At 39.5% G+C, this 27674-nt stretch overlaps 2 protein-coding genes across 2 annotated transcripts; one reads left to right on the top strand and one right to left on the bottom strand.

Annotated features, from left to right (window-relative positions):
* Nucleotides 1–16039: 16039 nt before the first annotated feature.
* LOC129722406 (uncharacterized) lies at nucleotides 16040–17049 on the bottom strand. Its single transcript, XM_055675811.1, has 2 exons — nucleotides 16911–17049; nucleotides 16040–16848 (listed from the first exon to the last, which is right to left on the bottom strand). Exons 1-2 carry the CDS (start codon nucleotides 17044–17046, stop codon nucleotides 16094–16096), a joined length of 891 nt encoding a protein of 296 aa, XP_055531786.1. The 5' UTR covers nucleotides 17047–17049; the 3' UTR covers nucleotides 16040–16093.
* A 197-nt stretch (nucleotides 17050–17246) lies between these two features.
* On the top strand, nucleotides 17247–17806 carry LOC129722407 (uncharacterized). The gene is made up of 3 exons (XM_055675812.1): nucleotides 17247–17419; nucleotides 17485–17662; nucleotides 17729–17806. The coding sequence occupies exons 1-3, from the start codon at nucleotides 17257–17259 to the stop codon at nucleotides 17766–17768; spliced, it is 381 nt and encodes a 126-aa protein (XP_055531787.1). The 5' UTR covers nucleotides 17247–17256; the 3' UTR covers nucleotides 17769–17806.
* The last annotated feature ends 9868 nt before the right edge of the window (nucleotides 17807–27674 follow it).

Consider the following 27674-nt stretch of genomic DNA (forward strand, 5'->3'; position numbering starts at 1 on the left):
AGAGCGAGGAGCAACATGATGGCTGTGAGCGGGCCTGGCACTACTCCGGACAATCTAGTCCGGAGGATGTGCGACGACCCGGACATCTGGAACGCGGTCTGTGCGGCCGCCTCTCAGATTGTTCTGGAGCTGCAACGTGTGTGGCGGGTCAACCACCAACACGCCAGTGGTAGCTAATTACCAGTCTCCAGGTAGTTAGCTAGGAGGTTATAAGAGTAAAGAGGGTGCATCACGCACAAAAGCCACTCCCCGACGTAATACTTAACCGTCGTTCCGGGAAGACCAGGGCTGGAGACTGGAGGCGTTTTAGTGGGTCGGGACAGGGATCAGTAGGTGCCTGGGCGAGTGTAACTACCCCAGCATCTCTCCACCAGTCTCATCCCCACACCCTGAGTTCTCTTCTCAGGTGTCTGTTTGCAGATTTCCCCGCCACCTTTAAAAAAAAAAAAAAAAAAAAAACACACAAGCATTTCCGTAAAAGGAAAAAGTCTTCGTGTCATATGCAGTCGATTGCAGAAAAGTTTAGATATTTTTTCTTTCTACTTGCAAAAGTGGAAAATCTCTCCCAATGCTTCTAAAACTCAAATGATAATTTTTCCGCATAAGCCTAGGGCTTCTTTCCTCAAGCCAAACAACAATCACGTTGTCAAGATGAATGGGGTTATTTTAAGTTGGTCTGACAAGGTTAAGTACTTGGGACTAATTTACGAAAAAAAACTTATTTTCAAAGAGCACATTGAGAGTATACAAGCCAAGTGCATCAAATATACGAGATGTTTATATCCTCTCATTAACAGGAATTCTAAACATTGTTTAAAGAACAAACTTTTGATTTACAAACAAATTTTTAGACCAGCAATACTTTATGCTGTACCGATCTGGTCAAGTTGCTGTTCAACAAAGAAGAAAACGCTCCAAAGGATTCAGAATAAAATTCTGAAAATGATTTTGAAGCGTCCTCCTTGGTTTGGTACACTCGAATTACATAGACTTACTGGTGTTGAACTATAGACGCTATGTCAAATAAAATTATTAACAATTTTCGACAAAAATCGTTGCAATCCTCAATTGCTACGATAAGCTCTCTTTATAGCCAATAAGTTAGCAATTAAGTTAGTTGTAAGTTTACTTTCCCTTTTCTGACAAGTAGGTTTAAATCCCTACTCCTAATTGCGAAAGCAAACAAATCCTAACAATTAAAATTACAAATTTCTAACAGTGTTGAGAAGTCACCATTTGTGATTGGACACACATACTCATTATTTACTAATATTTATCATAAATACTTAAGCTACTAACAAATCCCCCCTTTAAAAAAAAAATTGAGACGCTGAAGGAAAGGAAAGAGTCTCTCTCTCCGTCACTCTCACCGTCACTCTCTCCGTCAATTGAAATAGTCATCAGTTGCATTTGAAACGATCCGATGAACAACAGACGGGGAAGAGAGAAAAAAGTGATTTGTTGACAGCCAGGGGAGTATAAACGTCAAAATTTTGTCTACCGATCATGAATTCATCATGGTGTCGAAATTTCATTTAAAATGCTTACATAAAATATCTTATTCATTGAAAGTACACATTGTATTAGAAACAAACGTTGAGTATTGATTTTTCACATCTCTAAACGTATTTTTTCGAGAATAAGTTAATGAACAATCATGGGACGTTGACTCTATTTCAACTGTTTTAGGGCAAACCAACCAAAAAGTGGGTACCAGAATCGCTGGAACCAGAATCAATGAGTGGTAGATGAAAAATGTATGGAGTTGGACAGCCCCAAGAACCCCCTGTTGACAGCAGCCGGAAGGATTCAAGTGAAAATGAAACTGTTCGAATCGAAGTGACAGCGCGGAATAATCAGTTTCATTGTTTTGTTTCGAAAATGTTGAGCCCTGATCACAACTATTTAATGTTTATTATTGTGTCTTCAGTGAATGTCGAACTACGAACAAATCGAAGCTTGTTTAACTCTAGAAACTAGAAACCCTAGTTGTTTCTCTTTTATAGATTGCTCTTCTTTTTTAGATCGTCATTTTAGAAACGTTGAATCCAATAAATATTTGAAGTTAACATTAATTTATCCAGGAATAATAAATTGCGCTGTGAAATCCCCCATGACTTTGAGGAATAAAACATAGAGTCTCGGATATACGAAATTGCAATAGATCATATTTTAAAAATTCTGAGATTTATTTGTTTCTTTGGCTAAAACATTTTCATTTACAGTTAAATTAACAGTGGTATGTTGTTATTTACTTTCAATCACCAAACCAACCTATTTTCTTCAGAAATAAATCACCAAGCGTCTCCGTGCATCGCTGCTGAGGGGCGATCTCTGCGCAGTCCTCGCTTCGCCTGAGCTTAGCGCTAACACTGTAGGTAACAAATCGCAATAACGTACTAGCTCCAGCCAGCGCTTCCGCTTCACAAACCAATCGCTGCCGACAGTCTGCACGTGGTTCCACACTCAAATAGTCCAAAATCACATGCGTCCATCGGTCTAGTTTTTGGTGATTTCCAGCATCTCTAGCAACTACGTTCCGTGGCAGTTGATTCTCAAAAAAAGCCCACAGCACTAGCAATCCATACCACCAAGCTGCTTTGAGTGCAAACGCAACGATCCCTGCAATCGCCCAGCCCCAAGCATGAGGATACACAACTGTGACGGAAAATAAACCATATTAGTATCAGCAGCGGGAAATAATAGCTTGCGTCTTACCTTACCCGCATCAAAGTACGGTGAGTAGGGAGATTGACGACCGGTTTCCAGTAACATCTGAGCACTGAGTGATGTGATGTTAAGCATCGTAAGAGATTAGACGGAAGAAAGTTGAACAAATGATTATCTTCCAATATTTATACCAGCGCGATCAACTCGAACGAGATTAACGTTGCTACGCTAATTGACGAAATAATTGATTGTAACATGATCGGATTGCGGATGGAAGTGATCATTTGTTTAGTGAGTTGCTAAGTTCGGATGCTATCAAAAGTTTCACGAAAGGTTATAAACTATGCGTAGCCTCATGATTAAAGGTCGCTTTGGTAAGCAGGTGGTCGTAGTTAATGCAGTGTTCCTTAATCATAGCCCAACATACAATTCTTTACTGTAACAGTAATCCTTTACAATGCAAAAACAGGAAACGTGGCGTCGGCTTCGAGCTGTTAGGGAACTTTATTTAAGTGCCACTAAGTGGATGTTCATTGAATGAAACAACACTTCGAAGTAAGTCGTCGAGGGGAACTATAAAGGCATTAAGGAGGATGAACAAGCTGTGGATCCGCAAACCTTGGACGAAGTGAAAAAAGCTTGTAGGGAATTGAAGAACCACCCCGGCCTATGTGTTTAAAGTTCATAGTGTCTTTATAGTACAATTTGGCAGATTATCCTAGTTTGAGGAGAAACTGCAGGGTGCGACAGGAAAAAATGCAAAAATTGATGGTACTTTTTCAAGTTCAATTTTCAACTGGACGGGTTGGAAGGACTCATATACCCAATCTATGAAAACAGACTTCGACTCCACTATAGCATTCTCTCTCCCGCATTCTATTCCATAGACTGACAGGTCCGTTGCAGGAAGCCTTTGTTGATGAATACCAGTAAGGTTTTCGAGCGGGACGATCTACAACGGACCAGATAATCACCTTGAAACAGATCCTCGACAAGTTTCGAGACCGAAACTTGCAAACACATCACTGTTAAAGACTTCAAAGCGACGTACGATTTTGTACGTACGTACGAAACACAGTGAGTTGTGGCAGCTTATTCCATCAAAACTGCTAAGCTGATATGTGCGATTCTTGATGGTTTTACATTATGCTCCAGAACAACGGGCAAAACTTCGGACGCGTTTGAGCAGAATCATTTCAAATCGCCTGGAAATACGCGAAAATTTAATCGACCATTTTTGATTTGAATGAAACTTTGCACACGTATTTGGCTTAGCAAACTGAGCATTTTTCACAGGTGCAGAGATTTTTTACACCCATGAGTTACATTCTAAAAGGGCGTATGCCTTTTGGCATAGGTTTTATTCGAAGCATTGTAGCCCAGAAACCGTTGGTTGTATAGAAAAACTGTCTGAGAATGAGTTGTAGGGAATTAAAAATGCACCATAGAAAAATATAGACTGTACAAAAAAAATTTTTTTTGACCAAAAGAAATTAAAAATAAACATTAAATTTCAATTTAAAAATAAAAAGAGTTGAATTTTTTTTATTATTTTTTTTAAGGAAACTTGACGTTAATACGCAACTTTAAAAAAAAAGTCCAAGATGGAGAAATGGAAAATATTTTTTTTATGGTAGATTAATTTTTTTATGAAAATTCTAATTTAAACATTTTTCAAAATATTTGTATTCTGATGATTTTAAAAGATGCAGAGAGTAATGACTCTCTAAATCAAAAAGCTCTTGGTAGTAAACATTCTAAAGGCATTGGTTTTCGATTTATTTCTAATTTAAGCTCGAAAGACTATAATTATTTGGGAAAATACACGTTTTTCTTAATTTGTCCATGGTTCTCCAGCAAAAACCATACGTTCATTGGAATGCTTGATCAAAAATATACAATTCATTCTTTGACAACAAAACGATTGGGCGAACGGTTCTCAAGAAAAGAGTTAAATGTTTTAAGTGATATAAATATATATATATATATATATATAAGAATCAAATATTTATTTTCGAGTTTTGTTATCTTAGGAACATGTTTTTTCATGACATAGATTTTTTTTTGTTAGGGAATTAGGATTACGTTGTCCATTGATGTGAACTTTTGTAATATATCCCAGTCAATTGCTATACGTGTCCCTTTGCAAAATACAATGACCACTATTGTTGTGAGTGATCAGGTACCTGCACCGACACGCTCCCAGTCAGGTGAAATATGGTTTATGAAGCCAATCACCTTTCCAGGATTCAAAAACCAGATCTCTTTGGGCTGTAAACAGCCTTTGCCAAGAAGCCTTGATCTGCCTTTAAAAAATGCACCACAACTGCAAAGCAGATGTTCCGATGACTCGCGTTCCGTATTACAAAAGCGACAGATATCATCCTGAACCCGGCCAATGTTCTTTAAATGATATCTACTCGGACAGTGCCCCGTTACTAGGCCGACATATGTACAAAGAGCTCTTTTGTTGAACTCTAGGAGCTTTTTTGAATGGTTTTCGTTTGGTGTTATAAATCTTTTAGATTGGGAACACTTTTTGACATCCAACCAATTGGTTGTCACTATTTGTTCCTCCCAGCGTTTAAGCTCCATTTTCACTGCACAGTTTGATATACCACAGAAAGGTTCTGGGCCGATTAACTGTGAGTTAGATCCTAGTCTTGCAAGTTCGTCTGCCCTTTTATTCCCACCAATGCCACAATGTCCTGGAACCCAATACAAATTTACTGAGTTTGTTTGTCACAGCTGTCGCAATGTGAGAATACATTCCCAGACAATCTTCGATGTGCATTTATAAGCATCAAGTGCTTTCAGCGCTGCTTGACTGTCAGAAAAAAATACAAATATTTGCATGTTTGTATTTTCTAGTCAGACAAACATACGCACATTCAAGGATTGCAAAAATCTCTGCTTGAAACACTGTTGGCCAGTGTCCCATTGCCACTGAAATATTAATTCCAGGGCCGAAGATTCCTGCACCAGTTTTGGTACCTATTTTTGAGCCATCTGAGAAAAATATCGTTGACCCGGGACGGACATCAGGAACTCCGACTTCCCAGTCTGTACGCGACGTTTCGCATACCTTGTAGGGAATATCATGGTTATCCTGAGGTGCCATCCAGTCTCCATTCATACTCATCACTGGCCCTCTTTTGAAAAAGTCCAGTATAGTCAGGTGCCCCACAAGATCACCTGACAAGATAGTTTTTGTTCGTTTGAGCCTCAATGCACTCTTTTCCGCTTCAAGTTGCACGTATTCGAACTTTATCTAGCTTTGTTCTGGCGGTGGATTCTTTGGTTTTCGGCCACCATACTAACGAAGCGTAGGTCAGTTTTGGACGTATAATCGATGTGAATATCCACATCACCATTTTTGGTCTCAAGCCCCACTTTCTTCCAACGGTTTTGGAGCACAACCATAATGCACTGACCGCCTTGTTGATTGCATAGTCAAGATGTGCATTCCAGTTTAGCTTGGCATCAAGGATAACTCCTAAGTATTTAACCTGTTCACTGAATGGAATTTCTACTCCTCCAAGCTTGAGAGTTTTTAGATTGAATTTCCTCTTTCTAGTGAAAGGTACGATTACAGCTTTTGACGGATTAATGCTGAGACCCTCCTTTATACACCAAGACTGGGTATACTCCAGAGCCTCCTGCATTCTTTCCGAAACTATGTTGTCGAACTTTCCTCTTACCAAGATGACTATGTCATCTGCAAAGCCCACAACTTCGAAACCTTTTGCTTCTAAGCTTTTGAGAAGATCGTCAACCACTAAAGACCACATAAGTGGCGAAAGAACTCCTCTTTGCGGACATCCTTTCGTTGCCCTTATCGTGATAGACGAGCCTCCAAACTCAGAAGTGATTTCTCTTTTTGCAAGCATGGTATGAATCCAGTCAACAATACTCGTGTGAAATCCTTTTTTCCTCATTGCACTAGACATTGAAGAATAGGACGCGTTATCAAAAGCACCTTCAATGTCCAAGAAAGAGCACAGAGCAATTTCTTTAGCTGAAAGTAACTTTTCAATTTTCATAACCAGCGTATGAAGCGCTGTGATAGTGGATTTTCCAGTTTGATAGGCAAACTGGAACTTTGAAAGCGGTTCTGTTTGCATGTAGGATGTATGAATGAAATCATTCAGCACTTTTTCCATTGTCTTCAACAAAACCGAAGAAAGACTAATGGGTCTGAATGATTTAGGATGCGTCCTATAACGCTTCCCAGTTTTAGGTATGAAGATTACTCTTACTACCCTCCATTTTGATGAAATATGATTCAACCTTAAACTGGCCTTGAAAATCTCAATGAAAGAAGGAATCAGTATTGCTTCACCTTTTTGAAGCAACGCTGGAAATATTCCATCTACACTTGCAGACTTGAAAGGCTCAAAGGATCTCATAGCACTTTCCACCCTGGTTCTCGTAAAAATTTCATCCGCCGCATCTAATACAGTACTTTCAGTTCCAGTAGACCCAGAGCTAGTCTGCGTGGGACAAATTTCAACTAAATCAGAGATGGCTGAATCCGTCTTTTCAATAGAACCGGGAAAATGCGTTTCCATCATTAGATTTAAGGTATCACGAGGACCACTAGTATAGATTCCGTCATGACGCTTTAGATTGCCAAGCTCAACGGTATGATCTTTGGCAAGAGTCTTTTGTAATCTGGAAACAACTGGAGTTCTTTCTATAGATTCACACATTTGAACCCAAGACCTCCTTTTAGATTTCCTGATTTCATTGCTATATTCAGTTAAGGCTCTTCTATATTGAGCCCAGTCTGAAGTACGTTTTGCTTTATTAAAAAGTTTCCGACTATTTTTTCGAAGACTTTCAAGCTTCTTGTTCCACCATGGCACGTCCCTACTTGATGGCGATTGTTTGGCGGAACAACTATTATTGTATGCATTTATCACCATTTCATTTAGCTGAATTGTCATAGATTCCAATTCTGAAACTGTTTCAATTCTGCTACAATTTAAAGGTGAATCTTTTCGCAAATATTGTGCATATTGATCCCAGTCTGTTTTTTTAGGATCTCTGTAAGTAACAGATGATGGTTTCCCACCAATCCATTCAAACAAAATGTGCTTGTGATCAGATAGTGAGGTTTCATCCGATACATGCCAGTTAGCAATTTTCTCAGAAATTGCTGGACTGCATAGCGTCAGATCCAAAACTTCACCTTTGATAGCGTTTGTAAATGTTGGTTTGTTACCTTTATTGCAAATATCTATATTATTCGACGAGAGAAACTCCAATAGGCACTCACCACGACCATTAACGCCCTTGCTCCCCCAAACTGTATGGTGAGCGTTGGCATCACAGCCTATGATGAATGCCCTATTATTGTCTCTGCAAAATTTGACAAACGAAGCAATCTCAGGAGGAGGCGCCTCATTTATTTCACCTGGAAAATAAGCCGAAGCAACAATTACCTCAGTATTCCCCCTGGTGGTTGGCACCTGAACCATGACCGCTACAATATCTCGTTTTACAAATTCTGTCACAGGATAGCATTTCACTGCTTTGTTCACTAGAACTGCAGCTCTTGGCGAACTCTGTGAATCGTCGTAATACAGTTTGCCAGAATTCATTTGAATCCCTAATGTATTACCTTTATTGCACCATGGTTTTTGAATGAGAACCATGTCTAGCTCCTCCTTATTGAATCTCCTACTAAGGACTGCCGATGCGCCTTTAGCGTGGTGGAGATTCACTTGTAGGAACTTAGCAGATTGCATTTTTGGAAAATATATCCCGTTCGGTTTGACTACCGAGAGATTTTTCCAGCGACATTTTATCAACCTTATTTAAGATTGATTTAAATAACTCCCGTTTTATTGTGAGACCAATTTATTTATTAAATTCAATTTCAAATGTAAATTATGTTTTAATTAATTTATTATTATATATTAAAAAATATTTTTTTTTTCATCGGATTTTGTAAATTGGCCCACTGTGTGTTAGTGCGCATGACATAGATACTTTACAGAACTAGTTTCACCTTATATTTCATATACATCTTAAGTAAATGATTCGTCATCTTTTGAAAACAGCTTCGTTTGTATCTTATTTTCTGAAATCGGAACAAAAGAGTAATACTTTTGTGTGGCAGCTATTATTATAGATTTTTTGAAAATATTGCTCCATTCTGTTACTCCTTGTTCATATTCTTCATATTATACCCAACTGAATGACATTTTTGATGAATTTTTATTACTTTTCTGATTAGACCAATCATACAATTCTTTTGCGCTTGTAATGGGATGTTCATGTTCTTTAGCTAAACTTGCATTTCCTGCCATTCGTTTTAATATGCCACCAATTGCATCGCATGGGCTTTCAATATGAGAAGTCGCAAAAAAATGCCACTCTGCATCGACGTTATATTTTGTTTTGAACTTGCAAAGACTTGCAAAGTTTTTTCTATTTTTATATTGTGAGGCAGCTCCATCAGACAATAATATCGCTTTTTTCAACTCTATTGTTGTTTTCAAAAAACTCATTAATTTGGCAATGAGCACCTGAACCGCAACAGTATCATGATGGAGTACTTCCGATATTATGATGAAGCTGGTATTCTTAAGTGTTCCAGATTCTGAATAGTAAACAACGAAGGGATGAATGGTGGCTTGACTATCATTCCAATAACTACACGAATCACAAATTGATAAAGACGTATTAAAATGAGCTTGACTGTTCAATGTTTTAAATTTTGCAATAACGTTTTCGTTTAATTTGCGTAAGCTTGATGAGCACCGATGACCAGAAAAGGGTTTACAGCATTTGGGCTTGGTGTATTCCATTTTCACTTTATTCATCTTCACAAAATGCAAACTGTTACTAACACATCTGGAGTAGTGCAATCGTATTTATATACGAAAATAGATATTATAAGTAACCCATTAGTTATTGGTTGCGTACTTTAAAAACAGTTAGTATTAGTAAACAAGTAGGTAGTGTTGCAAGACAAACATATTTTTTTATAAAACATTCGGCAAGGGGGGACGTGTAGGTAGGCTAAGTTTTAGCGCTTGAGTTATTAATCCAATCGTTTTGTTGTCAAAGAATGAATTGTATATTTTTGGTCAAGCATTCCAATGAACGTAAGGTTTTTGCTCGAGAACCATGGATAAATTAAGAAAAACGTGTATTTTCCGAAATATAATTAATTTATCGAGCTTAAATTTAAAATAACTCGAAAACCAATGCGTTTAGAATGTTTACTACCAAAAGCTTTTTGATTCAAAATGACTCTCTGCATCTTTTAAAATCATCAGAATACAAATATTTTGAAAAATGTTTGAATTAGAATTTTTATAAAAAAATTAATCTACCATAAAAAAATTATTTTTCATTTCTCCATCCTGAACATTTTTTTAAAAGTTGCGTATTAATGTCAAGTTTCTTTAAAAAAAAATAATGAAAAAATTTAACTCTTTTTTTTTTAAATTGAAATTTAATGTTTATTTTTAATTTTTTTGGTCAAAAAAAAATTTTTTTGTACAGTGTATATTTTTTTTATGGTGCATTTTTAATTCCCTACAACTCATTCTCAGACAGTTTTTCTATACAACCAACGGTTTCTGGGCTACAATGCTTCGAATAAAACCTATGCCAAAAGGCATACGCCCTTTTAGAATGTAACTCATGGGTGTAAAAAATCGCTCCATCTGTGGAAAATGCTCAGTTTGCTGAGCCAAATACGTGTGCAAAGTTTCATTCAAATCAAAATGGTCGATATTCGACCATCGGTGATTTGGCGCGATCTTGCTCGTTTGTGACGTTGATGATCTGAAGCAAGCGGACGGGTTCTCGAACTTGCTGTTCAACATAGCCTATACTATACGAAGAGCAGGTGTACAGAGGTGCGTCACCGTCATCAGAAAGTCTGCAATGCTTTTAGGTTTTGCGAACGACATCGATATCATTGGTGTTAATCGTGGAGCTGTGCAATAGGCCCTATTGGCTCTCAGAAAGGACGCTGCGAGAATTGGACTCACCATAAGCACTGTCAAAACGGAAAACATAATGGCTGCGGTGGTGATGGATGGGGTGGGGATACTTTCGAAGTGGTGGATGAATTTGTTTATCTTGGTACACTCGTAACGGATGAGAACGAGGTGAGCCACGAGATGAAGAAACGGATAGCGAACAGAGCCTTTAACGGTTTACATAACCAACTTAGGTCCCGCAATCTACAGATCCGCTAAAATTTGCACTTTACACGCACGCTGATTCTCCCGATGCACTGTGGTTCAGAAATGAAAAAAAGATGGTCAAAAGTCATTTTCTCGTAAACGTTACATTTTAGAGCAATACTGTCTTCGGGAAAATTTTAGAGTAAAACATGATCCTTCTTTGGACATCAACAAATCCGTGATTACGCCCTCTACAAGTGAGATAAGAAGAATATTTTCTTTGGCAAAGTTTTCCAAAATAACATAACAAAAAACTTTACTGAAGACACTAGGTAGCTATTTCTCAATCTTACTGAGCTATCTGATTATGTTCAATAATGTTTAAAAAAAAAGTTTTTGCCGTTAAAATTCATATTTTTAACTACTATACCTCTGATATTCTCACTGAACTTTTAAAACAACATCAGATCTTTGTTTTTTATATATTACAGCAGACTTTATTTCATGATAAATAGGTTTCTAACAATTTTTCCTGCCAAAAAATTTACTGTTGACAAGTAATTTTCGATTTTCTGCCGTTTCCCAACACATCCCACGGCAAGATTACCACCAAATGAATTGTCCATGTGTTCTGCACTCACGGCAGTTAAAATTTCTTGCAGAAATTTGCAGAAACTCATAAAATCGTGGAACAAAACAACTTTAACGTAAGTTCATTTATGTTATGTTGATCTTTGTTGGGAAAAACATAGCAGGCTTTGCATTTTTACGTTTTGATGCATCTTTTGAAGTATTGTCAATGCATATAAACAATAACTAATTATTATTGTTGCCTACTAAAGATAAATTATATGAGCGGTGCACCTATTCGGGAATATTTGAGCTGAAATTTGAATTTTCAAAAACCACGTGTTTACATGCATCGATTATACTTCAAAAGATGCATCAAAAAGTAAAAATGCAAAGCTTGCTATGTTTTTCGCAACAAAGATCCGCTATTGATCAACATGACATAAACCGCACGAAGCATGAATGACGGATGAGCGACCGCAAAGATATTCAGCAGTGACTCGGGTGGTGGCCGACGCACAGTGGGGCCGTTTTGTAAAAAGACGGTCAAAAGTCTTTTCTCACTTTTCCTTACATTTTAGGGGTTTGGTGTCTTCGGAAGAATTGTTCAGAATACTAATTATAGTTAGCTGACATTTTCATATAATTGCTTATTAAGCTAGTATTGCACTTGGAAAAATTAACTTTTTCATTTTGCGAGATACTCAGCTTTGATCTTCGGCAAAGTTGTAGAGCTATCGATTTCATGAAACTTTGCCGAAAACAAAAAATTCCTATGTCTTATTTCTGAAAAAATATAACCGTTTTCTTTTAAAGACTAGCTTAAAACTAGTTTTTTCACTTAAATTATATCTTAACTACTTTTGATCGACTTGAGATGTTCTAGAAAGTTTTAAAGTCTAGAAAAATACAAATTTGTCTAAAAAAGAAGTTGATCTGTTAAACCAACTCCGAGATAAATCGATTTTAAGGTAAAATTATGTTAATTTTCAAAATCAAATTATTTAAAATTGAGAATGTTTGTGAAGTATTACTCAACGTCATTTGTTTTGGCATGTTTCGAGGTACAAGTACACATATTTTTTAGAATCGGGACTCTTCGGGAACTTCGTATTTTCATAGTTTTAAAATATCGCTTTTTAACTACCTTGTTCTCTTAAATACTGCCCAAAACTAGTTTTTTCACCTAAATGCTATCTTAACCACTTTTGATCAACTTTAGGAGAAAAAAGTAGTCAAAAAGTGATACTATAAAACTATGAAAATATAAAGTTCCCGAAGATTTTGTATTTTGTTATTATCTAAAACTTTCTAGAACATCTCAAGTCGATCAGAAGTAGTTAAGATATAATTTAAGTGAAAAAACTAGTTTTAAGGTAGTCTTTTAAAGAAAACGGTTATATTTTTTCAGACATAGGAAATTTATTATTAAGACATAGGAATTTTGTGTCTTCGGCAAAGTTTCATGAAATCGATAGCTCTACAACTTTGCCGAAGATCAAAGTTGAATATCTCGCAAAACGAAAAAGTTGATTTTTCCAAGTGCGCGTTAATAAGCAATTATATGAAAATGTCAGCTAACTCGAATTAGTATTCTGAACAATTCTTCCGAAGACACCAAACCCCTAAAATGTAAGAAAAAGTGAGAAAAGTCTTTTGACCGTCTTTTTTCAAAACGGCCCCACTGGACGACTTTAAGGCAAACCCCACACACGTTGGATGTATGCTGTCGACAAGGAAGCCCGAATAGCGGGTGTAGTGTAAAGCCTGTATTAGACTAACCGTTGTAGCGGTCAACCGCTACCGTTCCGTTCTTTTTCGACCAATCAGAACACAGCGGTCGACCGTCGCTTGTTGTTGTTGCAAAAAATAGAATTATTTCTATTTTTGCCGCCAACCGTTCCCAACGGTTGGCGACTGCTGTCATTGCCATGGCGAAGGCAAACGCATCTCATCACACCTACACAAGATCACTTATAGAGACTTGACAAATGAAAATGTGTGCTTCTCTTTTTGGCACACACGACAACCAGTCAAAACATTGATAGCACCGGCAACGCTGGTTGGCGATGTCAATTTTCGACAAACGCACACTGGCAAAAATGAATCCAAATTCCTATTAATTTAAAAGCCGCTGGGCTGGATACCTTAAATATAGCATTTCTCATGTAAAATTGGCCAATAAATCGATAGGTGAAATTTTCATTCTGTGCAGGGCACGGAAAAGGGTCTATACTTCCAAAAAAACGCAAAAATAGGGTAAAAAGAGGCGAAAAACACCATCTCCCGTGCCCTGTCCAAAATGAAACCATCGCCAATCAATTTGTTGCCCAATTTTACATAAGAAATGCTATATTTAAGGTATCCAGCCCAGCGGCCTTTAATTAGTGGGAATTTGGATTCATTTTTGCCAGTGTGCGTTTGTCGAAAATTGACATCGCCAACCAGCGTTGCCGGTGCTATCAATGTTTTGACTGGCTGTCGTGTGTGCCAAAAAGAGAAGCACACATTTTCATTTGTCAAGTCTCTATATGTAATCTTGTGTAGGTGTGAAGAGATTCATTTGCCTTCGCCATGTCAAGGACAGCAGCCGGCAACCGTTGGGAACGGTCGGCGGCAAAAATAGAAAAGATTCTATTTTTTGCAACAACAACAAGCGACGATCGACCGCTGTGTTCTGATTGGTCGAAAAAGAACGGAACGGTAGCGGTTGACCGCTGCAACGGTTAGTCTGATACAGGCTTAACGGTTAGTCTGATACAGGCTTAAGGGGCGACTGGAGAGAAGCCGTTCAAGATTGAGTTTTATGGAGGCGTATTCTAGATTCGGCATAGGATCTTGTGCCTTTGAAAATTCAAAGTGGTGGCTCGTTGACGACTATTTGTGGCTTCAACACCGTTTCATCTATTTAGAGTACCAAGTGAATGTTCATTTTTTCACGCGCATGTTTCCGAAATGTCACTTCGCTCAGTACTTAAGGGGTTATATACCTTTTTGGTCGAGAAAAAAGAGGGAAGTTTGAATTTATTTTTAAGTGCATAGCACCATTTTTATTGCATCAAAGTGGTTTTTTTCTGAAAGTACAGTTTATCAATAACAAATAAATACGTTTGATTTTGAGATATACCAATTATTACTGGAGTAATGGCCGTTTCCCCGAAACGCTATTTTTCGCAGAGGCTTGCGGTGATCCTGATGGAGACTCAGCGGGTCAACTGAATTCAAAGAACTTATATTATTTCATCAGTTTAGAACTGTGCCGTGTCCTTGAACGATCGCTTTTATGATTATTTTGGTTTCGGTGCAGACGGGAACGTTTTTCCCAAAAAATGCACGTTTTGAGCGCTGAAAATTGCATTAAATTTTTTTTTTTGCGGCAAAATGTAACTGTATGTTTTAAAAAGCGATCGTTCAAGGACCGACGAATTTAATAACGAAAATTTAAAAAAAAGATGAAGGAAATCGGTTCTGTAGTTTTCCCGCAATCAGGATCAGGAGATAATCGCGTGTAAAATTTCAAGTTTAGCTTATGCGGCCGTGGCGAGGCGCGCTGCAAATCGCTCTAACTTTCTTCCTATTGCTCAGATCTTTATGAAAATTTGTGAAAATGTTCTCAATATGTTGTGGTTCAACATAATGAAATAAACAAATTTTCGATTTTTTGAAAACTAATAAGGTATAAGGTATAACTCCTGAAACAAATTCGAACCAGCGAAATGGAAGGTTGTGAATCGCATTTTTTTCACTTGAGCTTACTTTTTTGACGCATGCAAACACTCGTGAATGAAGAAGCAGTTAGCGAAAACTTGATTTCAGTGCGTTTTTATTCTGTCATCTCCGGCCAATTTGCTCCTTGCTCGAAGTATAAACTCGTGAATTTCGCTTCGCATGAACTGTAAACTGCAGACTAATGAAATATCTGTGTGTACAACAACTGGATTTTCAAGACAGATTTCCTATTTTGAGCAGCCTAAGTTGTGTTGAGATGTAATATTCGAAATCGGTAAGGTGAAATTCAAACATAAGTACATCAACTTGTTTGCTATCTTTTTCTCTGTCAGCACTCATTTTCAGATTATGAAACTAATTAGCAAACTTCAACAATTGGGCTATCAATGTGATTGTTTCCTTGTTGTGAAACAATAAAAAAAGCAAAGCCTTGGTGCTACATTCCGATTCGGAACTTGACTTTCTGTTTACTATACACAGACTTCGCAGCCAACCGTTAAGTGTACAGGACAATTGCGGGGCTAGCGCTACGATCCTACTGACACTAACAGTCTCTCCCGAGACAAGACTCGAACCTACGACGACTGGCTTGTTAGGCCAGCATCGAACCTCGCGACCAGCTGGGGAGGCTGAAACAATAGCTAACGCAATACTTCAATATGCACTGAAGTTACTCAGAAACAAGCATTTCTCTGGTGTTAGATTTTACCGGTGGTGAAGTACTATCTCGTTTATTAAGTTGACAAGATGCAAATAAAACCATTTGGCGTTTTCCTACTGATACTTACTGTTTTACACGATATTTTTAGAAAATTTCACATGCCATCCTGCGTATTGAGAGGGGAATTTTCGATTACTCAATGACGCGAAAGCTGTGTTACTCAACTGTGTTTTATTATTTTTATTAATTTGTATGTACAATTCTTGTTAAATAAATTATCATTTATCCTAAGCTAGGAAATAATTTACAATTATTTCTTCCACAACTTAAAGTATCGTTTCCTTTTAAAAGCATATCGCTTCTGTGCAACATCGTCACCAATCGTCGTTGTCACAGTCGCTTGGGTGGTTTCCTCTTCTGCCCCAACCTCCTCAGTGCTAGCTTTTTCATCACTACTTTCTACACTACTGGATGCCACCCCGAGTTGCTCCTGCACTGACTCGTCATAATCCTGCATTGGGTCCGTATTCCCCGTTACGACATTGAACGTAATAGAAGGACCACTAAATTTACACCTATTGTATATTTTCGAACACTCCTCGAAACTGTTAGCGATTTTATCTCCTATCGATCGATATCGCCGGAAGATATCCCTACCGAACATGTTCATCGCGAAACTCAGCATCGGATCGTTTCTGGCGCGAACATCCACCTCACAGACAAATCGCTTCCGGCACTCCCTCGAGTGAACGCCAAGAAAACTAAAGCTCAAGTCGGTTACCATATCGGTCCAGTACAGTGCGGAATCCGTGTAATCCGCGGATCGTTTCACCCGCGGATACTCGTTTATGCTCTCCGTCCGATCCCAGGGATGATGCTCGTGATGGAAGTACGGCGGTGGAGATTCCCGAATAATTATCGGAGCGCATCCATGTTTGGCTTTTCCGAAACTTTTGAAGAACGCCCAAATTACGAATATTCCCAGCAGGATTGAGCCTTTCACGATTGCCAGAACGAAGATGGCCACTGCCCAGCCCCAACCCCATCCCCATCCCCATGGCCAAACTAGTAAATGAAAAACAAAACATTAAAAATATAGTCTTTAGTGAAGACAAAAAATTTCTCACATCTGTTCGGTCCTATGAAATTTTGCCGAGCTTCCTTTTGATCGGCGGCTTTACTCGAAACAGGCTGCAAAGAAGTTTCCGCTATCACTATGTTTACTAGTAACAGTAAAACACCTAATCGTTGAATTGGTGCCATCGCGAAGCACTCACTCTAGCGGAAATCAATTGACTAAATCGGAAGGAAGTCAACAACAATGGTATTTATAAGCAACATCGGTGAGTTGACTATTTCGTCTCGCTAATTGAAGCTAATCGATTGGCTCATTTCATACGATTGAAGCTATATAATTCACAAGCCAGCTGTGGTACGCTTTTAGTCTGTCTGTGCGTGGTGATGTACCTCGAAATGAACGGAACCTTTGAAGTGAAAGTCGTGAGCACGTGGATGCTTCTGATTCTTTGTCATCTGGCGTACGTTTATTGTGCGAAGCACGAGGCCGGTTCTAGAGCGCTGACGCAGAATGAGAAGGAAAGTGCCCGCCTGAATCCGGTTTATTATGCCCAAATGTGTCGGTATTCGTTGTGGTTGAGTTGATGTGATATTTTCTCTATCTGTTGGGTGTGGTTTTTTCAGGGTACCGAACCTGGACATTTCCGGCGACACTCGCGCTCGCTTGGATACCCATCGTAGTGGTGGTGGTGTACTGTTATTTAGAACCCGCTCTTATTGGCGCCCAAGCTATCAAAAGCCAAGAATCGGAGTCCGGTTATCATGGGCCGATCATAATCGATGGGCACGTTGAAAGTTACGGGTAATGGGAAAGAAGGACACAATTGTATTCAAAGATACTAAATGAACATATTTTTTGTTTCTACAGGTCTCCTCCGCTTCACAAGTGGTTCCACAAATGGGGATAAATGACTGTGAGCTTTAATGAATAATAACTGAAGACTGAATTGTTAATATAATATTGATGTAAAAACTCTATTTTAATGTGCCTTTTGAGAAGTAGAAATAGTATCACAAGAATTAACACCCTGCAGAGGCACCTGAACTCTATCAAAATAAAATTTATCAACGAATAATTTGATCTAATACCGTTTAGTAAACGTTTATTTTCTTTACTAAAATCAATTAATATACCATCTCAATCGATTTATTCAAGAACATACTACGATACTGAAAGACTAAAAATGTATAAATTAGGAAAAATCTATTGTCCTGAGGATGAATATTTTGGCTCTTCCTTCAATCTCCCTTACGGTGGATTTTTTTTTGCAAATTACTATGTTTTGAAAAAAAATGAAAAAAATGATGTGAGAAAAAATTTTGGGTTTGAAAACCCGAAACCCGACTATATCAAATAAGCATAATTATAAGATAATGATGTCTAATATCGTGCTTCTGTAAAAATCACTATCATTTTAATACCATTCGAAGTTTAAAGCTTGAAGGCAGTCTCAAATTGGTATAAAAAATCAACCCAAAAGAGTCTCGGGTTCGGGTCGGGTTCAGGTTGGATCGAAAAAAAAAGTTTAGGGTTTGCGTTTCAACCGAAAAAAAAATCGGGTTCAGGGTACTGGTTTAAAAACATCAAACCAGACCATCTCTAATATCAATTTCACATGGTTGAGGGGTAATATCCACCAAATTCTTTTTTCTTGTCATTTCTTCTAACTACAAAATCTACATCGCCCAAGTACTGATCTAAACTCAAAATTCGTTTACATCAATTTTTACCGAACAACTTTTATGCTCCAAAATAACATTTTTCGTTTTTGTTCCGTAAACTAGCAGAAGTTACCTATGATCGTTATCGTTTTTCAAATTTGAAGTATAGAGGCCGCTGCATCAAGTTTCGACCGTTACAGCGTCTCTACAGCACGTGTTTGCCAACAATTTCCCTTTGTTTAGTCGATGAGCTGTTCTCGTTGTGTACGTTCTATGTTTGAGTTTTTCTATACTTTTTACCTGTGAGTTATATTCAAAAGTACTTTAATATGAGTGACAAGTTTGAGGTTTGCGTGGGGTCGGACTCCGACCGCGTCAAAGTTGCTGAACATCGCATGTCTGATTTCGCGAAAGAGGGTAGGCGCAATCTTACATCAGATAAAAAAAGAAGAGGAGAAAATAAGGAAGGACCACTTTACGGCGCAGGGATAGCTGACTGAAGGTAAAGAAAATATTACTTACCTTACCAATCAGACGAGAGCCGTGGTGGCTCGTACTGTATCAAGAATTTGTCGCCATGTGTTTTGCCAGTTCTCCAGGCGTCTCATTACTCGAAAGTCTCCTTCGATCTGATCGGGCCATCGTGCACGCTGCGCCCCTCTTTTTCTGATGCCGGTAGAGTTGCTGAAGAGAAGTGATTTCACAGGGTACTGATCCGGCATCCTTATCACGTGACCAGGTGTGCAATGGGATTCTCTCCAAGCAGCGCGTGCAGTTCATGGTTCACGCGCCGTCGCCATTCTCCGTCGTCCGTCTGTACTCCACCGTAGATAGTTCGCAGCATCTTCCGTTCGAAAACTCCAAGAGCGTTAAGTTCCTCCGCGAGAAGCGTTGTTGTTCCGATCCCGTAGAGAACTACCGGTCTTATCAAGGTTTTGTACAGCGTCAACTTCGTGTGTCGTCGCACTCGATTCGATCGAAGTGTCTTCCGAAGTGAAAAGTAGGCACGGTTTCCTGCCTGGATGCGTCTCTGGATCTCTTTGCTGCTGTTATTGTCGGCGTTCACCAGTGACCCCAAATACACGAACCCGTCGAGCACCTCAAGCTCCGTCTACAGAGACTTGAGTTGGGAGGCTGATGTTGTTCTCCTTGGAGCCTCTCGCTCGCATGTATTTTGTTTTCGACGCATTTATCAGCAGTCCGATCCGTCCAGCTTCAGCTTTCAGTCGGGCGTAAGTTTCCTTCGCCGTCGCAAAGTTTATTTATTTATTTATTTATTTATTTATTTATTTAGGGTAACTGACGGCTTCGTCAGGTGATATGCATTGTGGGCAGGATTCAGTTTGCCAAGCTCTACTGCTTTTATTCAACTCAGAAACTCAATGTATGTTAACTTACCTTGAACGTTGAAGTTTTTCTGTTCGCATGAATGAATCACTCCATTAAAAACTCAAACATATTTATTGTTTTCTGACAAAAATTAAACTGCCACTTTCACACATCTAGATATTTCACCCGGCCGAAGAAAACTTTCACGAAACACATCTTCGCCGCTAGCGATATTGGGTTACGATTTTCTCGAGAAATCTCGGCATGTTGCTGGTGTTTTTGTTACCAGAACAAAAGGGAAATGTTTTTGTTGCAAAACGTGCCGTATCCTTTTTTGAATAGAGTTAATGACATGTGAAACCATGTTTTGATGTTTATTGAATTGCAAAAACTCTTATTTCCATTTGCATATTCCTACACAAAGAAATTACTTTATAAATCAAATAGACATAGTAATCAGATTTAGAGTACAAACATATTTTGCGGTAAATTTGGAGCCACTGCACACGCTGCGCACGGCGCTAGTATCTCGATCCCTTTTGTTCTCAAACAGTAAACGACAACATGTATCAATTCCTCGACAACCGTGTGTACAGAAGCGTAGCAAATACATATACAAAAACACAAATATGACATCACTAGTATTAATTTGGGCTGGGCATGTTGTAAGGACGTCAGACGACAGCCCGGTAAAGATGGTTCTTGAAACCAATCCGTCAGGGACGAGACGGAGAGGTGCACAGCGGGCAAGGTGGATCGATCAGGTGGAAGACGACCTGCGAACCCTACGCAGACTGCAGAGCTGGCGAACTGCAGCCATGGACCGAGTGGAATGGAGACGACCCTTACGTACAGCAAAGGCCACACCACGGCTTGGGACTGTTTTGTAAGGTAAGTAAGTATTAATTTGCACATACATACAACTTATGGCGTCTCATAGTCTTTTCGGCAGCCGAGCAGGAAAGTCGTTTTTCTTGAGTGCTCTGTGGATTACCGAAATTAATATCTCGCTTCTTCTAGCGTTGGTGTTGTGTGGCGTGCAAATACGCGTCGTTATTGGTGGGGGAGCCCCGACTGCCGAACAGCGCCAGTGGTAGTGGTGCTAATCGGCGCGATTGCGCTGCGTTCGCGTGTGAAGGTGGTGAGTCGTGCTTGTTTTGGCGCGAGTGCTGAAAGGCGTGCTGATCCAGCATCAGCGAAGGTCGATTCCCGCAGTAGAGAAGTACGGAGCTGTGGTAGTGGTTAGTTGGCGCGTGTGCTGTGGAACCCGGACGGGGGGAAAGCGGACGGCATCGCCGCTCTGCAGTTGAGGAGACAGCGCAGGCAGTGCTGCTGATTCTCATACATTTAAAGATAAGTGACAAAACCTTTACTTTTTTGCCTTCTTTATTCTCGTATATACATATTTATAATTTAAATATTTTGATTCCGCATTTCCTCTCTTTTATTATATATAGCCATTCTTTTTAGTTTTGAATATATAAATATTTTCATATATTTCATAAATTAGTTATTAGCGGCATATAGTTCACAACCGCTATGGCGGTTGGTGGATTGCCTCTTCCACCGGACCTCTCATCTTGTTCAGAAGGTGACGAGTCCGCAATGGATTTTTCTGACATTCCGAATAATGGAAACAACGCTTTTTTTGACGTCGTTAAAAAGCGTAAAAGACCTCGTAAAACTGCCCCAATTGCCCCATCCACTAATGACGGGGCAACTCGGGTTAAAATGTACCAGGTGAACCAACCTGGTCTTCGTTGGATCGTGTATTTTCGACCCAAAAACAAGCCTCTTAGAGTTGTACAGATGTGCAAATCTCTGAAGGAAAAATACTCGAGCTTGACCGAAGTTTACAAGGTCAAAGCTGATAGACTGAAGGCAACATTTTCGGATCCCCGACAAGCGAACGATGTCGTCCTGGACCCGAATTTCAACATCGAATACCGTGTTTATATACCGGCACGCGTAGTTGAAATTGAGGGTGTTATCACCGAACCGGATCTTACCGAGAAGGACGTGATGGAAGGTGGGGGATGCTTTAAAAATCCCTCCCTCCCAAAAATAAAAATTCTGGAATGCAGGAAAATGTATTCCAAGGATAATACGGGAAAATACTCCCCGAATGACTCGTTTCGAGTCACTTTCGAGGGAAAAGTGCTTCCGGATTATGTCGAACTTCACAAGCTTCGACTCCCAGTAAGACTTTTCATACCGAAAGTTATGACATGCACGAATTGTTTGCAGTTAGGGCACACAAAAACCTACTGCAACAATAAATCGAAATGCTCCAAGTGTGGTGAAATCTCTAAGATTAACCATACTTGCGGCGATCAACAGGCAAGATGCTGTCTCTGTGGTGGTGACCCACATGAAGTTGAAGCGTGCCCAAAATACAAATTACGTTCAGACGCGTTGAAGAAATCTACGAAACAACGCTGTAAGCAGTCATTTGCACAAATGTTGAAGACTGCCTTACAGCAACAGGAAAATCCGTATTCCAGCTTGGAAAGGGATGATTCCAATGATGACGAAGAGGTATATCAACCTCTTCCGTCAAGTGGGGCCGTGCGGAAACGACCAAGCGTATCTTCCCCCAAACTTCCCAGAAAGGAGCAGAAGAAAACGCATACAGACACCCCAAGAGGTCAACCTTCTAAGCAAAATATTGCTAAGACGTCACCTCCAGGATTCAAACTTAATCCTGAGGGCAACACTTTTGATAAAGAGTTCCCTAAACTACCGGGAAAGAAATCTGCTCCCGCCAATAAACTGTCTCCGGAATCTGAAATACCGTCTACTGATGGACGTATTTCATTTAAAATGATAGTTGAATGGATATTTACCACTTTTGGTTTATCCGATACTCTTAAAAGTATGATTTCAGCTTGGCTTCCAACAATTTGCATGTTGGGTAAGCAACTAAGCACCAAATGGCCCCTCCTCTCGTTCGTATCCTTCGATGTCTAAATCAGACAACAGAAGTGACGAATCGACAACAAGGATCATACAATGGAACTGTAGAAGCTTGATTCCCAAACTAGATAAATTTAAACTCCTGCTTCACGATAGCAAATGCGATATTTTCGCGCTATCTGAAACATGGTTATCAACGGATACGACAGTAGCCGTTCATGATTTCAATATAATTCGTTTAGACCGAGGAAACTCTTATGGCGGAGTGCTTCTTGGTATCAAAAAATGCTATCCATTCTTCCGAATTCCTCTCCCAGCAATTGATGGCATAGAAATTGTTGCTTGCCATATAACAATAGCTGGTGAGAGCCTCACGGTCGCATCAGTCTACATTCCACCTAGAGCTATTATTAACCGGTTGCAGCTGACACAAATAACGGAACTGCTGCCGACTCCACGCCTTATCCTGGGAGATTTCAATTCTCACGGTATGGCGTGGGGAGCACCTGGAGATGATAACCGGGCTATTCTTATTGAAAGCTTACTAGACGAGTTCGATATGACCCTATTGAACATACCTGGGTTAGCTACAAGAATAGCAAGGCCTCCAGTACGTGAGAGCACTTTAGATTTATCTATGTGTTCCTCCTCAATAGCTTTGGATTGTAAATGGGAGATTATTCAAGATCCCCATGGTAGTGATCATTTGCCAATAAGTATTTCGATTATGAGCAGGCTCCAGTCTGTTACCACAGTCGAAGTAGAGTATGATCTCACCCGGAATATTGATTGGGAAAAATTCTCGAACATGATATCTCAGGAGCTCGAAACAACCGACGAGCTTTCTCCATCAGACGAATACAACTTTCTTGCAACATTAGTTTTAGATAGCGCGTTGCAATCTCAGACGAGGCCCGCCCCTGAGAACAAGTTGAAAATTCGTCCTAACAAACAATGGTGGGACAAAGAATGCACCGAGATGAAAAAAACTCTGAAAAGAGCATACCTAGCATTCAGGAAAGATCATTCCATTCAACTTTTTGATCAGTTTAGAGAGCTGGAACTGAAACAGGCTAAACTGCACAAACTGAAAAAAAGATCGTACTGGCAAAATTTCATAAGCACGTTACCCAGAGAGGCTTCTATGAGCTATCTCTGGAATACGGCTCGAAAAATGCGCAATAGGTCCGACAACAATGAGGCTAATGAATATTCTGAACGTTGGATCTATGATTTCGCGAAAAAGGTATGTCCAGATGCTGTCCCACCACAGCAGAAATTCAGCGACACAACGGCGATCGAAGAACCAGAATTTTCAATGCTGGAATTTTCAATTGCCCTCGCGTCTTGTAAGAACAAGGCTCCAGGACCGGACAGGATCAAATTTAATTTGATGAAAAACCTGCCGGATTCGGCCAAGATACGATTTCTTAAACTGTTTAATAAGCTTATCAGGAACAATGTGATCCCAAAAGCTTGGAGACAGGTTAAGATTATCGCAATCAAAAAGCCAGATAAACCTGCCGCAGATCACCGCTCGTATAGGCCGATTGCGATGCTCTCATGCATACGCAAATTGCTTGAAAAAATGATCCTGCGCAGACTTGACAACTGGGCAGAAACAACTAACCAACTGTCAGAGACCCAGTTCGGCTTTCGTAGGGGCAAGGGCCCTAACGATTGCCTGGCATTGCTAGCCACAGAAGCAGAAATGGCTCTTGGCAGCAAACAACAAATGACCTCGGTTTTCCTGGATATCACAGGCGCATTTGACTCAGTTTCAATCGAAATTCTTTCCGAGAAACTGCATCAGAGAGGATTCTCCCCTATATTAACAAACTTTTTGATCAACCTGCTGTCTGAAAAGCATTTACTTTTCAACCACGGTTCTTCAACAATAACACGAACAAGCTACATGGGTCTCCCCCAAGGCTCTTGTCTGAGTCCGCTGTTGTACAACTTCTACATCAGTGACATCGACACATGCTTGACGGACGGCTGCACAATGCGTCAGTTAGCTGACGATTGCGTAGTATCAGTCACGGCGTCTCTGGCTGTAGATATGAAAAACAGCCTGCAAAATACGCTAGATAATCTGACCAGTTGGGCCAGCTGTCTTGGAATTGAGTTCTCGCTCGAAAAAACGGAGATGGTTGTCTTCTCAAAAAAGCGACCACCACCCCGTTTGGAGCTAGTTCTGTCCGGAAGACCCATCACCCAGTCACCTAGCTTTAAATATCTCGGAGTATGGTATGACTCTAAGTGCACATGGGAAAAACATATAAATTACCTGAAGCAAAGATGCCAACCAAGGATCAATTTTCTTCGGATGGTAACAGGAACATCATGGGGAGCCCATCCAGAGGATTTGATACGACTCTATCAAACCACGATTCTGCCCGTAATAGAATACGGCAGCATATGCTTCAGAGGTGCGAGCTTCACACATGCTGAAGCTCGAGAGGATACAATACCGTTGTTTGCGTATCGCTCTAGGCTGCATGCAGTCGACACATACCATGTCCCTAGAGGTCATAGCTGGAATACTACCACTCAAAGAGAGGCTGTTTGAGTTGGCTTTTCGTTTCCTCATTAGATCGGAAATAGCAAATCCAATGCTTATTGCGAACTATGAGAAATGTTTGGAAGTTGTTCAGAAACCCTGTATGTCAGTATACCAGCGGTTCATGTCCATGGAGATAAACCCTTCGGTTGTTGCTCCATCCCGTGAGATTTTAACATCGCTCAACAATTCTTCTGTTGTATTTGATTTGACGATGAAACATGAAATCCATGGAATTCCCGATCACCTCAAACCAACAGTTGTGCCATCAATATTTTCGGCAAAATTTGGCCACCTCCCAAAACAGAATTCCTTTTTCACGGACGGATCTGTGATGGATGGACATTCCGGATATGGCGTTTTCAACACAGATCATCGCATATCTCGCAAACTGGCACAGCCCTGCTCCATATACGTAGCTGAATTAGCTGCCATACACAATTCGCTGCGAATTATCGAGCTCAAGACACCAGACAATTACTTCATCTTCTCGGACAGCCTCAGTTCTATCGAAGCTCTCCGATCGATTAAACCGGTCAAGCACCCGTCCTATTTCCTTCCGGAAATTAGACGGATATTAGAAGTGCTGGTTGATCGGTCTTTCATTATCTGCTTTGTGTGGGTCCCCTCTCATTGCTCAATCCCAGGCAATGAAGAAGCTGATTTATTAGCAAAAAGGGGTGCCATAGAAGGAGATATATTTGATAGACCGATCACCTATACCGAGTATTTTCATCTGCCCCGACAACTGGCTCTGGAAAACTGGCAGGAAAAGTGGAATAAAGACGACCTTGGGCGATGGATGCACTCGATCTCGCCCAAAGTGTCTACAAAAGCTTGGTTCAAAGGGTTAGATTTAACTCGTGATTTCATTCGAGTTATTTCGCGCCTAATGTCCAATCACTATGTTGCAAACGCACACCTCTATCGAATAAACTTAGTCGATAGTAATCTGTGCGAATGTGGAGGGTACGAAGATATTGACCACATAGTCTTCGTATGCCCTAAGTACCACAGAGCAAGGGCCAAGCTTATAGATTCTCTCCGGAAACAGGAAGTGACGTTTACAATGCAAGTACGGGATGTGCTTGCTAGCCGCAACCCCGCGCTTGTAATACCCATTTACGACTTTTTAAGAGATATCAAGTATCGAATTTGATTATCTCTATGCTTTCTCTCCTAATTTCTCCCAACACAACAATCTTAAAAAGTTTCACGCTAATTCCGTTTTTTTTTTTTCTTCTTTCTTTCGTTCATCTTTTTTATAGAAACATGAATCATCGCTTCTTTTTGAGAGACATGATCCACCGAACTTAGATTTTGATTTTAAAGAGATAAGAAACCATCACCCTCAACGAATAGTAGTAAGGATTAGTATTTAGTTATAAAGAGAAAAACTTTGATGTTAATGTTAGTCGTAAGCTTAAATGACATGTATTTTTAAATTGTATTTTTAAAAGAGAAAAGATGAGAGGGTTTTTATGCCTGTTTGAGGAGGAGCAGTCGGGATACAGGCTCTACTCAAGCTGGCTTTTCCCTACTCCAAAAGATACTCGGCCCCGTTATGCTTCGCGGTTGGGCCTAAATAAATATTAGAGTTAAAAAAAAAAACTTATGGCGTCAGAATTCTACTTATACTTTGAATGGCGAAATAACGAAGAACGTTTATTTGCAGTTCATAGCAATGAAACTAGATTAAACGAGTATAGTTTTACAAGCTTTCTTTCTCTCTCTGCTACTGACGAACTAAACCAAATTCTGACTACAATGAAAAGGGCTTAACAAAAAAGAAACTGTAATAGTATTTTTTTTACAATTAAATTTAGAAGCTCCGTTGAACTTTTTGTGTCTTTTCTTAGCTTTTCCAATAAAATAAAAAGTAGGAAGTATGCTAGAAAAATGATAGATGAAATTAAACAGCTTACTAAAGAAGGATGACGGTTTAAAACATAACAAACGACATAGACTGACGAGAATTGGTAATTTACCCTATTTATTTATTTTATCCAACACTATGGTTTACATGAAATGTGAGTGATGGACAGAAGCCAACAATTAGGCATAAAAACCCCATATCTTTTAACATAAATATATAAACCTAGATCTAACACAGAACAAATATAAATAACAATGAAAAGTGACATACCCGTAGTTCTTAGCGGAAAGTCATGTAACATAGTCAAGATTGTAAAATAAAAAAGCTAATATTGAGATTACAGGGAACGGTACTTTCGATGAACATCCATTTTCAAATCGTCTCTTGAAGCAGCTTCCGCCGGAACAATTTAGCTCTCTCTCCAAATTCGAATAGATGAAAATACTCATTAAAAATTGCACTCATCGT

This window comes from Wyeomyia smithii, chromosome 2, assembly GCF_029784165.1.
Source record: "Wyeomyia smithii strain HCP4-BCI-WySm-NY-G18 chromosome 2, ASM2978416v1, whole genome shotgun sequence".
NCBI lineage: Eukaryota > Metazoa > Arthropoda > Insecta > Diptera > Culicidae > Wyeomyia > Wyeomyia smithii.